This window comes from Mus caroli, chromosome 8, assembly GCF_900094665.2.
Source record: "Mus caroli chromosome 8, CAROLI_EIJ_v1.1, whole genome shotgun sequence".
Classification (NCBI taxonomy): Eukaryota; Metazoa; Chordata; class Mammalia; order Rodentia; family Muridae; genus Mus; species Mus caroli.
The window spans coordinates 33,141,374-33,157,716 of record NC_034577.1 but is presented as its reverse complement, the minus strand read 5'-3'; the positions used below and the strand labels follow the sequence as shown (position 1 = coordinate 33,157,716).

General features: G+C 37.7%; 1 protein-coding gene across 1 annotated transcript in view; it reads right to left on the bottom strand.

The window, feature by feature from the left end:
• Positions 1-16,343, bottom strand: part of Tusc3 (tumor suppressor candidate 3) — a 140,101-nt gene that overhangs the window by 46,157 nt on the left and 77,601 nt on the right. Inside the window, exon 6 of the mRNA XM_029480733.1 lies at positions 423-512. Coding sequence (XP_029336593.1) covers positions 423-512 — 90 coding nt within the window. The remainder of the gene's footprint in view (positions 1-422; positions 513-16,343) is intronic.

Genomic DNA, 16,343 nt, shown 5'->3' with positions numbered 1-16,343 from the left:
AGTAGTACTCCATTGTGTAAATGTACCACATTTTCTGTATCCATTCCTCTGTTGAGGGGCATCTGGGTTCTTTCCAGCTTCTGGCTATTATAAATTACAAATTCACTCTTTTAGGTTTCTTAACTATCTAATATGATAATAGAATTCTTAACAATATTGAAATTAACTTTTCAAGGTATAACGTGTTCAAATTTTTTCTCATGGTTTATTTCATATTGTCATCACAGTAACTTACAAACTTGTAAAAATACCCTAAGTGCACATGTGCTTTCAGTCGGGTGCACAATTTTAAGAAGTTATGACAAAATGTTCCTTACTCTAAAGTAATCCATATGATGAGTTTATGCCAAGTGTGCATACATGAGAGAGAAGTAGTAAATGAAAGGATGCTTATAATATCGATGGATAGAAAATGAACTTACCACTTGTCCATTGTGTGGGTTCTTATGAGCATATGGAGGTCCACGGATATGATTCCACATCTGGCCAGACGTCATAGCAAAGACTATACACTGAAAACCAGGGCACAATATTTCAATACATAAGCCAGGGAATGCCAGAATAATGCATATTTTAACAGTAACACTCACCATTAAACTACCATTTAAAAATCATGTGTCAGTTCCCATGATTAAAAAAAAAAATCCAGTTCCTATAGGATCCTGAGCAAATTACTCTCTCTATATCTTTAATTCCATATTTATGAAGCTGACTAATTCTCCCTAAGAGATGCAATGATACCTAAATAACACATTATCTTAAGCACTGACAGTGACAATCTGACAACACTTGCCAACCTGGGCCAGCCACCAAAGAACATGTGGTAGAGATAAAAAGTGGGGTCCTTCTTTCTGAACTTCACACTCATTAGGACAATGCAAAGCTTATGTTCTTAGGTTCCCACATCTAGATGTCCACTAGTACTTAGCCTCACTCAGCAAAGTACCTCACTACAAACCCAAAAGATCAGTAGAAATGGAGGAAGCTATATACTCAAGAATAACTCCTAGGGATTATTTCTGTGCCTGTTGGCTCAATATGAGAAAACAAATGTATTTGGAAAAAAACCTCAATGATAACAAAGCATAACAAAGGGGAGTGGTAATGAACAAGACGTTACAGATATGGTGAGTTCTCCTGAAACATTACTTTTAAATCCATCAACTTGAAAACTCCTCTAGAATAAAATGTGTGCCTCAGGTCATGCTCAGTACTCGTTAGGCCCTGTAATTTGTCCAATTACTCTTCATTTAGCTCCCTGGCTCTGGTAATTATCTGTCTCCATGAGGGTTAAAAATAGCAATAAAGAACCATCTAAATGTGTGTGGTTTTGCTTGTTTGTTTTGTTTTTTAAAAAGGAAACATAAATAAGAGCAGGATATGATGTACCTTTGGAGAATATAAAAACTCAAAGGAACAAGTTATGATGTTTTTGGTTTTGTTTGTTTTAATTAAATTTATTTATTCACCTTACAACCCAATATCAGCCCTTCCTCTCCTCCTAGTACCCCCTCATGTAAATCTTCCCCCTATTCCCTTGAGAAGGGGAAGCCTCCCTTTGGGTACCATCCCCCTCAACCCCCATCCCTCTATCCCACAAACATCAAGTTGATGCAAGGCTAGGCACATCCTCTCCCACTGAGACCAGTCAAGGCTGTCCACTTAGTTGTGTGGGATCCAGGCCGATAGGTAACAGGTTCAGGGACAGACTCTGCTCCAATTGTTTGGGAGACTTGCATGAAGACCAAGCTGCTCATCTGCTACATATGTTGTGCAGGGGCCTAATTCCAGTCCCTGTTGGCTATTTGGTGGGTGGTTCAGTCTCTAGGACCCAAGGGTCCAGGTTAGTTGACTCTGTTAGTCTTCTTGTGGAGTCTCTGATCTCTTCGGGTCCATCAATCTTTCAAAACTCTTTAATTAAGACCCTCCAGGTTTCATCTACTGCAGAGACTATGAGTCTCTACATCTCTTCCCATTGGCTGTTGGGTGGAGCCTCTAAGAGGACAGTTATGCTAGCTAAGCTCCTATCTGTACGCACAATGGAACATCATTAATAGTGTTAGGGATTGGCTTTTGGCCATGGGATGGGTCTAAATCTGGGGCAGTCATTGGATGGCCATACCCTCAGATTCTGCTCTTTGTCCCTGCACATCTTGTAGGCAGGACACATTTATGAGTAGAAGGCTTTGTGGGTGGGTTTGTGTCTTTATCCTTCCATTGGGAGTCCTGCCTGGCTACAGGAAGTGGTCACTTCAGGATCCATATCCCCTACTGCTAGATATCTCAGGTATAGTCACCCCCTTAAGCCCTCTGTGGCCTCTCCCCATCCCAGGTTTCCGGCACATCCTAGAGATTGCACCCGCTTCTTGGCCAATCTACTTTCTATCCCCTGCTCTCTCCACATATGATCCCTGTGCTGGTCTGCTCCTGTCCCCATACCCTCTTCCACCCTGTTCCCTACTACCATAAACCTCTGATATCTATTTTGTTTCCTTTCTGAGAAAGATTCAACCATCCTCTCTTCTTCTCTCCTTGTAAGTTGACTTCATTGGGTCTGTTGATTTTAACATGGTTATCCTGTACATTATGGCTAATATCCACTTATTAGTGAGTACATATCATGCATGTCCTTTTGGGTCTGAGTTACCTCACTTAGGATGATATTTTTTAGTTCCATCCACTTGCCTGTGAAATTCATGATGTCCTTGTTTTTAATAGCTGAGCAGTATTTCATTGTGTAGATATACCACATTTCTTGTATCCATTCTTCAGTTGAGAGACATCTAAGTTGTTTCCAGTTTCTGGCTATTTCCAATAAAGCTGCTATGAACATAGTTGAGCAGGTGACTCTGTGGTATGGTGGAGCATCTTTTGGGCATACTCCTAGGACTGGTATATTGTCTCTTAATGTATAGAACTATTCCAAATCTTCTGAGAAACCACCAAATTGATTTCCAGAGTGGTTGTACAAGTTTGCATTCCTGCCAGCAGTGGAGGAGTGTTTCTCTTCCTCCACAATCATGCCAGCATGTGCTGTCTTTTAATCTTAGCTATTTTGAGGAGTGTAAGGTGAAATCTGAGGCTAGTTTTGGTTTGTTAGTCCCTGATGACTAAGGACGTTGAACACTGTTTAAGTGCTTCTCGGCCACTTGAGATTCCTCTGTTGAGAATTGTTTAGCTCTGTATCCCATTTTTCAATTCGGTTATTTGGATTGTCAGTGTCTAACTTCTTGAGTTCTTTATATATTTTGGATATTAGTTTTCTTTTGGATATAGGGTTAGTGAAGATCTTTTCCCAATCTATAGGCTCTTGTTTTGTGCTGATGGTGGTGTCTTTTGACTTATAGAAGCTTTTCAGTTTCATGAGGTCCCATTTATGGATTCCTGACCTTAGTGTCCAAGCCACTGGTATTCTGTTCAAGAAATTGTCTCATGTACCCCTGAGTTCCTCCCTATTCCCCACCTTCTCACTATTAGATTTAGTGTACCTGGCAAACACAATATTTTGGAAACTGAAGTTATAGTTGCCAGCAAGCATCATAGTTGGAGAGAAATGAAACAAAGCAATCTGACAAGCCTCAACCTGAAGGATGAAGGTCTTTACTTGGGACATCTGTATCACCTCCTCCAAGACTCAGTGAACATCACAGTAGAGGGGTGAAAAAGACTACAAGAGCTAAAGAATAATAAGGAATGCTGTGCAAAGCTGTCTTTCAGACATGATATGGTGCTGTACCAATGGAATCAGCAGCACAGATACATGCACAAGACCTATATGTACTAGGCTAATCAGAATTCTATTATAGAATTTTAGAGAGAAAAATATTTTTATACTCCAGATAGCTACACTTCTAAAGAGAATGAGTTACAAAAGGGAACACTTTGTAATGACATTGAAAATACAGAGAACAGTTGGAGTGTTATTATTGCATACGCAAGAAGGGAAACGATGTAGCACATAAGCGAGAGGCCTTAGCCTCAGATAGGAGTAGAAACTGCTCAGTGACTGACTACAGCTATCTAAACACAAGGTTTACCTTACAAACATGCTGCTACAGGGTAGTCTGGGAAGCTATAGAAACGAATCTTCATTTGCAATTTTAACAAAAATAATCAACATCAAATGTACATTTAAGTGCCATATCAACCTTCTTGTGGCATGTGAATTTCTCTCAATGGTACAAATACAGAAATTTTCCTAAGATTTCCATGTTATAGAAGTTGGTCAATATCACAAAATGTTTACATTCAGAATTAGGTCTAAATTATGATAGTGAGACCATGATTACATCTGTGTCATATTAATATAGTAATAGATACATATGCAAACACATTTTGCTAGTACTCAACAGAAAATGACCAAATTATCTTAAACATAGATATCAAAATTAAGCAACAACATAATCTATGGTAGGTTTTGTAAATTCCCTTAACTGTTTATTCAAGTGTCCAACAGCTGGAGTAATAAGCATAAAGGAACCTTAGAAAAGGATTCTCTGCTGAGTCATTAAGACAAACTTACAGAAATCCAGGTCTCACAACGTTGTGGCAAATTTTACAAGATACAAGAAAATTCTGAATTAACATAATCATCTAAAGTGCCAGACATGCCAAATTTATGCTAGCCATCTTTATGCATGACACATTTCTGACTTTCATCATAGATGCTAAAAATCTGTCACCATTTTAGTATACTCCTTTATTTGGATGACTCAATTTTTGCCATTAGTGTAACTGGAACTTTTATTAAATAATATATTCAGAAAATGCACAATTCATGAGGAGACATCTATGAGTCATCATAAAGTGTGTAAAGGAGAAAAATACAGAACAGAACTATTTTAAGACACGAGTCTTCTGAGGTACTCCCTGAGAGATGTCAAGACAGCCTTCTAAGAGAGGACATTTTCTTGAAACGGCTGCAGTATGTTAGGTCCCACCCTCTTTCACAGATGCCATGTAGCTGCTCTCACGAGTAAGTACATGCACATCCCCAAGCAGTCACATGCTAAACACTCTCTTTACACCTGGGCCTAGATGTGCATCCTTGGGTATCCTGCTTGAGGCCTCGGAGAGTAACACTTTAATTTTATAATGTATTAGAGATTATGGTAGTTGAGTGCACCTTCCTATGTTTAATGGAACTGGATATTAAGTGACGGTGCCCAGTTTTCTCCTCTTCCTTGGTATTTGGTTATGTGCCTTACGGTTACTGTCTTGTTGAAGTTCTTTCTACTTGTGGGTCGGGCACTTTAAATATAGAGAAAGCAAGTAAGTCTCAGCAATTGAGTGCTTTTCTTTTTATTGTTTTACAAGTATCACTTAGCAAACAGAAGTTTTTAATGTTAATATAGCTCATTTATTTCTTCGAGTATAGTTACTTCATCTTCTGCTCTAAGATATTCTTGTCTAACAATGAATATCTACACATTATTTTCAAAGTATTATGTTCCCCATTAGTCGTAATTCATTTGCTCTCTTGTACATGGTAGGAGGTAAGACACAAATTCATGGGTTTTCCGTCCCACTGCATTGGATATCTTTCTTACAATACATGACTTTATAACCATAAACCTGTTTGTACACAACAACTGTGTTCTCTCTGTCTTGCTGGGAAATGACCATCACAACATTACTAAGGATCTGCAGTGAAGCTGGTCTTGTAAGTACAAACTTCAACCACTCTAGCTTCTCTTTCATGATAATTCTATTCTTGCCCCTTTGCATTTGCAGATATAGTATCACATCTTTTGTCAACTGTCAAAAAATTTTCCAGATTTTTCTTATAATGAAAATGCATACTCTTACAGTGTGGAGTTATCTAATCTGTGATAACATACCTTTGCTTAAGTCTCTTTCTTTAAAACAATTTCCTTAAATGTCACATGGTAGCTGTCAGCTTACTTACCTTTTACTGGACTGAGAGGGGAGAGTATCTTATGGTATGACAATGAATGATTTCTTTAACTTCATTTTCTTTTAAAAAGATATTTAAATATTTTTATATTGTTAATGTATGAATATGGACTATATCAATCTTGCTGAATTACTCAATAGCTTTATGCTTATTCATATTCTCTTCACCATTTTTTTTTTACATTCAGAGCCCACAATAAAATCCATGTATATTCATGAGGACTGGTCTATTATTTTCCTATTTCTAAATGTTAGTGTCATAACTAAAAATAAGTTATTTTGTTTCAGAAAGCTTAGAAAATATCTTTTCTTGCTCATAAAAATAATTATAAGATAAGAGCATTTAAATATCAGAGAGAGTTAGCCACCCCCTCCCTTTTTTTATAATTTGGGGGTTTAAGAACGTAGCATAGAATGCAGACATTCTCTCTATTGGTGCCTTGATTTGGTATACTAAACTTTTTCAAGTTTCTTTGTAATTACCAATTTCATTGTTGAAGTACAATCCCTTAATCTAGCAAGGTGTGTCAAGGTGAGTCATGGCTACATTATGACTATCTAGATGAGTTCTGGAACCAAACCCCACTGGTACAAAAGAACGTAAATATTCAGAAAGAGATTTTCATTATTTTAAGATCATGGATTTTAATAGTTTATCTTTAAAATAAAAAATGCAGTTGAGTACACCCAGGTCACACAGATTTGTTTCCTACAGTCTTCCTCAGGACCCCATCCTTTTGTCTCAGCTATAAACTCTCAAGTCCCTCCCAGGAATCCCACCTGCCATGCTGGCCAGGGAATCAGGAAGGCTGTCTTACCTTTTCTGCTACCAATTCCAGTCCCTGAGTCCTACGTCCAGTTTTGTAGCTGCCCACCAGCTGTGGCTTCTCACTCTTCTCTGCCTGATTTCCCGAGGTCTACACAGATCCTGGTGAAACACCTAGCTTTCCTCTCTCAGGTAGCAGACCTCTCCTTCTTCTGGGTCATCCCCAGACCTCAGTGTTAGCTGCCAATACCTAGAAACACATTCTGTCTAGGACTAAGCATGCCCACGCCTGGAAGGATCACAAAAGAATTCTCTACCAGGTAATACAGTCAGTTACACACTCTCCTAAGTAAAAGGGGCAACCAAGGAACAGAGAACAACCACCCAACAAACGCAAGGCCAGATAGCAATACTATATACACACCCACAGACACCAAACCACCCCAAAATCCTGACAATTATGTAAAGATCATGTTGTAATAGTAATAGTGAAGAGAAGAAACTCATGTCAAAAACACAGAAAATATTTTCAGCAAAAGTGTGGAACATATTTTCCCTAACTAACCTAAAGAACGAGGTCCCTATATAAAGGTCCATGAAGCATACCAATAAAAATAACAGGACAAGAAAAGACATTCCCCTGCAGGTAACTGTTTCTCTTTAGTTAAGAAAATTAAGAATCAAGTTTGTTTTCTGTTTTTTGTTTTTGTTTTTAAGTATATTCCAAAGATATAAACTCATTCTGTGGGATTGCAGGACTATCAGAATTCAATTCGTGGCTGTCCCTGTCTTTGGAGATCATCAGCTACTATTAGTCCATGAGGGTGAAGGGAGCAGAGATGACAGACCAGGAGTTCATGAGCCCTGCGAGTACCTTAGGTGAATGCTCGCACCAGGACCAGCTTTGGGGGGGGGGTCATATCAACCTTACCTGGGGGGATCTAAGGCTTATACAATCTGGGGGACTGGGGATGGGCACATCCAGGAGGAGCAAAGGTCATTAAGTGGAGGTTTAGAGTACTAAAATGCCTCATTAACATGGGGAAGCATTCCAGAACTTCAGTTGCCAGCTGATCTGCTTCTTATCGGGAGAAGAGAAGTTCATCTGGCAGTCTAACTAAGGATAAATGCCCTTCCTCAGTAGAGGTAGGTGTACGTATGTGTGGGAGTGGTGTGGGTAGTGGGGGGTGGGGGGAGGGCTGGAGAGATGGCTCAGCAGTTAAGAGCAGTGACTGTTCTTCCAGAGGTCCTGAGTTCAATTCTCAGCAACCACATGGTGACTCACAACCACCTGTAATGGAATCCAATGTCCTCATCTTCTTCTGATGTGTCTAAAGACAATGTAACTATATACATAAAATAAATAAATATATCTTTAAAAAAGAAGTGTGTGAGTGTGGAGTGGGGGGAGGTGGTAAATTCCACAGATAAGATCAGAGAAGGAGAAGCCCTGTTAATGAAGGGATTGCTCCATATTGCTCTGAGCTTAGAGGGTATGAGATCAATGGTAGACTTTGACCTTAATTAGCGGAGTTTTCCCACAAGAATTCTCCACAAATAGGTTGCATATAAAACTACCTATTTAAAAAACAGGCATAGCTATCTTCTAATGAATCAGGTGGCAGATGAAGGAAGTGTTAGGGATGTCCTTAAATGCCTACTTCCCTGAAAAAATAACAACAATAACTTGTTTCCCACTTGGAAAGGTGAACAGCTAACTATACAAACAGCTTTATATTAGTCAAAAGTTAAATAATGTTATTAAAATACATATTTGGGGGGTGCTTTCCACCATTCTGTGAAATCAGAGCCACCCAATAACTCTGAATGTTTGTTCTAACAAGTTATAATGTGTTTAAGGCATAAAGACTTTTCCTGCTCATGAAAATTGTCTGAGAATTTGTACTAATCTTCAGCCTTTTAAGCTTCTCATATAATCTAGGTAATTAAACTGATATAATTTTTTGAGGCAGGAGAAACATCAGGGTGTGAGAACCATCCACTAGTGCAGCTCTTCAGCAGTAGCAGGCAGAAGGAGTGTCTGCCCCACTGTGATTTACTGTGATAATAAGGCTGGCTTATTAGACTTTTAATGATGTCTTTTCTTTCATGTTTTTAATTCTCAGATCATGGGATGTTTTCTTTTGTGTCTGAAAGGAATGTTACTACTCACCACACTAATATTGCCTGGGTTAAAATGACAGGAATCTTTGAAAACTGGATAGCCACGGAGTTCTGTAGTATGAGCTACAAACTACCCTGCTTCAACCCATTCTAGCACTTCAAGCAACACTGCTTTTTGAAAATTACAACATTTACATTTGCCCTATAATTCAGTATTTTACCTAACCATTCTACTTCAACAGCATCATAGATCAGGACACAATTAATTCTCTAAGTAAAGACAGAAGAAGCTAAGTGAGAACCAGTCAGTGACCTATACCATGTTCCCTAGCCCACTGTTGCCTTTTATGAACGCGAGGTACTTAACAAGCATTTTTCCTGCTCAAGATACCCAAAAGGCAGTAAAATCTAACTGTATCACCTCTGAAATTTAACTTTGAAGTCAGGAAGCTATGAATATGTATGTATAAATATCTCTAGAGCTCATTTCCTCTTTGCCAGGAAGTTCAAATCTTTCAGAGTATTCTATGCATAAACCACTATGTATAAGTTTCTCCTTTTTGCAATATATATTTATTCTTACTCTAGTCGTGAACCAAAAGCAATAAAGTACAGTAGTAAATATAATTAATACCCTTATAAGACAGTTTGTCTAGAGGTAAGGGCTTATAACACTAAGTAATTCGTTGAAAAGTATGTTTTCAAATGGATCAGCTATAAAACATACACCTAGTAATTTATTTTTTTAAATATTTATTTGTTTGTTTTATGTATATGAGTACACTGTAGCTGTACAGATGGTTGTGAGCCACCAATGTGGTTGCTGGGATTTGAGTAATTTCTACTCTTATTACTTACTAGAAAATGGTATGGAGTAGGTGGCTGGGGAGATGGCTTAGAGATGGCTCGGCTATTAAGAGCACCAACTGCTCTTCCAGAGGTCCTGAGTTCAATTCCCAGCAACCCCATGGTGGCTCACAACCATCTGTAATGGGATTGGGTGCCCCCTTCTGGTGTGTGTTTGAAGACAGCTATAGTACACCCATAAATACAAGAAGGTTGAGTGTGTCTGTAATTATAGCAGTGAGGAAAGGGAGCCAGGAATATCTTTAAAGACTGCTGGACAAGTCTAGTTGAATAACTGAGCTTCACAATTAATGAGAGATGCTGTGTCAAAAAATTGGCTGGGTGAACCAAAATGCATGCAAGGTCTGGACCTAAGCCTTCCACACATTTGTAACGGATGTGTAGCTTGGTCTTCATGTGTGAACCCTAACAATTGGAACAGGGGCTGTCTCGGACTCTGATGCTTGCCATTGGATCCCCTTCCTCTACCTGGACTTACTGCTTGGGCTCAATGGGAGAGAATGCCCTTAGTCTGCTCACACTTGATGTCCCAGGGTGGGTAGGTACTCAAAGCAGGAGGAGGGAGGGAGGGATATGCAGATGTGCTGCTCCTTCAGTGAGGAGAAGAGGAGGCAGTAATAAGGGAGGGATTTGTGAGGGTGAGACTGGGAGGAAAGGACAGGATCTAGAACCAGATGTAAAGTGAAGAAATAAATTAATGAAAAAAAGTTGGGTGGGTGAAAAAAAAAAACAACAATACAATATACCCAATGTCATCCTCTGGTCTTCATGGACACCCCTATAAACATAGCCACATAAATACATACACAGACTGTGCGTGTGCGCGCGTACACACACACACACACACACACACACAAACACACACACACAGAAAAGGAAATAGCATAGGGACAGAAAATCCATACACACTCTTTTTCTAGATAATTCCTTTTGCATTATTGATACATTCCTGTATTACTTATCAGTGCTAAGAACTCTTCTTTTGCTAGGCAGAGAAAAGGCTTTTCTAATAGAATTACTCAAAATCAGATACTAACATTTCTGCCAAAACTGAAATGTAAACTCCGGCTTCCAAAGGGGAAAAATGTTGTTTATTTAAACCAGGTAAGTATTTCAGGAACTGAATGAACAAAATAGCATTTTGGATAGCATTTTAACTGCTGAAGAAAGTCTCCAAAATAGGTTAAGAGGAGACAGAATCAATAACATATATTTACTCATTATGAAGAATTAAGGCTGGTGACAGTTGGGATGGCAGTAATAGTTGTAGAAGACAGAAAATTATGACTACGATTATTCAGAGGGCATGTTTGATATTTCTACTGCTTAAATGACTTCACTTCTAACAGTTACCAATAGATAAAAGACATCGAGATTTTAATCTATATGTTAAAAAAAGGAAGAGATATAAAAAAATCACATTATTTATTTTTTAAAATGTTATCATCCGAACAGAGTTTTAAATGCACTGTCTGAAAACATGCCTTTCTGGTGTCTAAAAGGCTACCATTGGGGAGTGGTTCACCTGCCAAGCTTCTCCTGTCAGGTATTTGTTTGTGAATGTTAGAATATATTCTATTTAAGTTTTCAAAATGAAACACAACAAGTATGCATGGTGCAATAGATGAAACAAGAACTGATCTGCTGCTATATTCAAAACTCAACAGACAAATGGGTGTCTATGCATTCTTGCTACCACAGTGGGTTCCAGTGTCCAGGGAGCTATATGTTACATAAACACTGTGCCTGAATTTGGGGACACAGAGCTTAGTGACTATAGATAAGGCAAGTAGGTTCAAGTTCTGGTTCCGAGTTTCCACCTCTGTGAACTGAAGCAAGTTGACTGTAAGTGAATATGTTCTTGCTTGTAAAATATAAACTTCCTTGCACGGTTGCTGTGAGGTACACAGATAAAGTAAATACAATAAATAGTAATATTGATCATTACTGCCTTCTGATATGCTAATTAAGGAGTCTTCTTGGATGTGAGGATTCAGAAAAGAAAACTGACTGGCACTTTTAGGGTGAAGTGCTGGAAAGATTTCGTATGTTCTTTAAATACTAACGACTTTTAAAATTCTAACAAGACTTTGAAGAAAAACTTGTATTTTAGAAATTAATTTGGGTAGATTCACTGAAATAAGCATCCCAAAATCTGGCCGATACAAAACTTCCCTTCTTTTTTTTTTTTTTTTTTTTGATTCATTCTCAGTTTACCCACTGTCTATTTACTTTAATTACTTCAACTTAATACAAAGAAATATAACTTTCATAAATAAGTGTTACAATCTTTACTCTTAAAAGTATGAATTTAAACACATAATTTGTCATTGCTGGAAAGGTTTTTTGTGGATATCTAAACTCTGCATGTTCCTAGAGAAAAGAAAACTGCTCTCAAGAGGTTGCAGTATGGGCTGTCTCATACTCTGCCCTGTGGTGGCTGGTCTGTCAGTCTGTCTTATAGCGGCTATTGCCTGGTCAGTCAGTCTGTCCTATAGTGCCTGTTGCGTGGTCTGTTAAGTCAATCTTTCCTACGGTGCCTGTTGCCTGGTCTGTAGATCTGTCCTGTGCTGCCTTGGTTTTGCCTGCTTTCAGTCCACCCTATCAATTGCAAATCAGTTCTGAAGATTCCTAACTACTTGGTGAAATTAAAATATAAAATATTTATGAAGGGTGTACAGAGCCACTGGACATAGGTAAAGTGAGAATTTGCTGTATGTCAACTATACATACTACATTACACATATCTGTTTTTAATATACTAACCATAAATATTTCAGGTATCTTGCTGAATTAACTTTTTACTGTATTTTACTTTAATTGGACAAATTAATAGATTTTTACCATGACATTTCAGCACATGCATACATCATACTTTGACATATGCAACCTCCATGCTAACCTTATTCTCTTCTTATGGGATACTTATAATATTTTTTATTACCATACACTCTTCTATAAAGGGGTTTATTTTTAATTTCATATCTAAATTGTGCCATATGTAAGAAACCTACAAGCACACTGCTGAAGTGTACGACTGTCAGTTCTCCACAAACTGCCTTAAAGCTTCAAATGACAACTACAATGAAATCATGCTAATGACGAATTTCCACTTAATCTATAATTTTAACTAATATTTTGATTGCACATGTGATTAATTTCATGAGTAAAATGAAGATGAGTAAGACAAAATTAAGCATGATTTGTAACCTTCACTACAAAGATACGTACTATGACGTCTGACAGATAAGCAATGCCTAACTAACCTCGCCCACAGTGACACATAGTTAATAATCTTCTAACATTATGATGAATTACTATTGTGTGGTATCTAACATTATTCACAATTACAGTCTTATTTCTTCTTTAAACAGTCAGTGTGATGCTTTACAATGAAGCAAACTCTTTGGTAACCTTTCCCATGACATACTGCTTCCTAGTTTATGCTTTTCATTTTAAAAATTCTGTGCTAATTTCCAATCTTTCCTATAGGATTTCTGTTTTTATATTCATAAGTATAGTTTGCAGAATGTCTAAACATCTACTTCTACATTTAGCCTTCTCTAAAAATCCCATATTCTTTTGAACATTTTGAAAGCTACAGCTTTTTTATTATCCACAGAAGAATGACGTCCATAAATTCTATATACTATGGCATATTTCTTCATTTTCTTTTTCTGATGTAGACTACTTTATAACTCATTTAATTAGACATATGTCCATATATTGTAAATTATTTTGTTTACATTAATTTTATGGTTTCTATTTAAGAGAAATCTTCTTTTCCTTGACTATTTATTAGTTTATTCTAAGTAATTTTCAAAGCTTAGTAGCTATTTTTATTAATAACAATATCTGTTTTATTAAAATTTAAAATCTCAATATGGTCAGATGTAGTGTTGCAAGCCTTTAATTCCAGCACTCTGGAGGCAGAGACAGGTGGATCTATAAGTTCAAGACCAGCCTGGTCTACAACATGAGTTCTAGGACAGCCAGGGCTATATATTGAGACACTGCCTCAAACCAAACCAAACCAAACCTAAACATAACCCCATTCATTTTGTCTACCAGACACTGTCCAGGTTCGTTTGATTTATACCATTGAATTTCCATTCATTTGATTCCTCCAATTAAATTCAGCCCAAGACTGATTAACTCTCAAGATCAAATGGGGTCTGCCATATTCAGAGAGGTATGGTTCTACCATAGTAAGAAAAGCATCAAATATTTTCCCATGATAACCAAAAGATAATGGCCAAAATCCTAAATGAAAAGACAAACCATCCATCTAGATTAAAATCATGACCACTCAACTAGTTGCCTGTTAACAGCTTTACATCAAGGTACAAAAAGTTATTCCAGGCAAATGCTAGCAGAAAGCAAGCATGAGCATCTACACCAATATCCAAATACCTCGGATCCAAATTAAAGATAAATAGAAGCTGAGAGAGCTGGTCTTCCAGGAGTGCTCTCACTCATAAGTTCAGAGGTGAGATCACCACTTTCTCTCCAACAATTGTCCAAAGAGGGACTTGCCAGGAGTGCACAGGGCACAGGGACAGCAGAGCAGCTGGGGACAGGATCCTTCTGGTCTCCATCTGCATCCTGGAACCACAGCCCTCCATACCCAAATCCTACCCAAGAGAAGGCTGGTCTCCCCAGCCATGCTGACATACCTAAGATCCCAGGCTCCCAAGCCCACAGGAGGGACAAGCTCCAGTCAGAGTCAGAAAGACCAACACCAGAAAAAACAGATGGTGAGAGGCAAGCACATGAACCTGCTAAGGAACAAAAACCAAGGCTATGTGGCATCATCAAAACCCAGTTCTCCCACCACAGCAAGTCCTGGATACCTCAGGACACCAGAAAAAGAAGATTGTGATTTAAAAATCACATCTCACGATGATGATAGAGGACTTTAAGAAGGATATAAATAACTCCCTTAAAGAAATACAAGAGAAAAAAGGTAAACAGGTAGAAACCCTTAAAGAGGAAACACAAAAATCCCTTAAAGAATTAAGGAAAACACAACCAAAGGAGAAGGAACTGAACAAAACCATCGGGGATCTAAAAATGGAAATAGAAACAATAAAGAAATCACAAATGGAGAAACACTGGAGGTAGAAAACTTAGGAAAGAGATCAGGAGTCATAGATGCAAGCATCACCAACAGAATACAAGAGATAGAAGAGAGAATCTCAGGTGCAGAAGATTCCATAGAAAACATTGATACAACAGTCAAAGAAAATGCAAAATGCAAAAAGGCTCCTAACACAAAACATCCAGGAAATTCAGGACACTATGAAAAGATCAAACCTAAAGATAATAGGTATAATAGAGAGTGAAGATTCCCAACTTAAAGGGCCAGTAAATATCTTCAACAAAATTAGAGAAGAAAATGTCCCTAACCTAAAGAAAAAGAAGCCCATGAACATACAAGAAGGCTACAGAACTCCAAATAGACTGGTCCAGAAAAGAAATTCCTCCCATCACTTAATAATCAAAACACCAAATGTAAAAAACTAAGAAAAAATATTAGAAGCAGTAAGAGAAAAAGGTCAAGTAATATATAAAGTGAGAATTATAAGAAGTACAACAGACTTCTCATCAGAAACTGGAAAAGCCAGAAGATCCTGGGCAGATGTCATATAGACCCTAAGGGAACACAAACACCAGCCCATGCTACTATACCACAAAACTCTCAATTACCATAGATGGAGCACCAAAATAATCCATGGCAAAACCAAATTTACACAATATCTTTCCACAAGACCATCCCTGCAAATGAAATAGATGGAAAACTCCAACACAAGGAGGGAGACTACACCCTAGAAAAAGCAAAAAAGTAATCTTTCAACAAACTCAAAAGAAGACAGCCACACAAGCATAATTAATTACAAGTCTACCAACAAAAACAACAAGAAGGAAAAATCACTATTCCTTAACATCTCTTAACTTCAATGGACTCAATTCCCCCAATAAAAAAACATAAAATAAACGACTGTATAAGTAAACAGGGCCCAGCATTTTGCTGCATAGAAAAACACACCTCAGTGTCAAAACAGGCACTACATCAGAATATAAAGGGCTGGAAAACAATTTTCCAAGCACAAGGTTCCATCAAACAAGCTGGAGTTGCCTTTGAAATATCGAATAAAATGGTCTTTCAACCAAAAGATATAAAAACATAAGGAAAGACACTTCATAGTCATCAAAGGAAAACAAAAACTGTCAAGAAAAATTCTCAATTCTGAACATCTATGCTTCAAATCAAGGGTACTGACATTTATAAAAGAAACTTTAGTAAAGTTCAAAGAACACATTGCACCTCACACAATAATAGTGGAAGACTTCAACACACCACTTTCATCAATGGACAGATCATGGAAACAGAAACTAAACAGAGACCCAGTAAAACTAACAGACATTATAAACCAAATGGATCTAAAAGATATCTACAGAACATTTCATCCTAAAACAAAAGAATACACCTTCTTCTCAGAACCTCATGGTACCTTATCCAAAATGGTCATATAATCAGTCACAAAACAGGCCTTAAAAGAAAGGAGAAGACTTAAGCAAAGTTGAATCAAGATCAGGTTAATGATCTAAACAGCCCTATATCCCCCAAAGAAATAGAAGCAGTCATTAATAGTCTCCCAACTAAAAA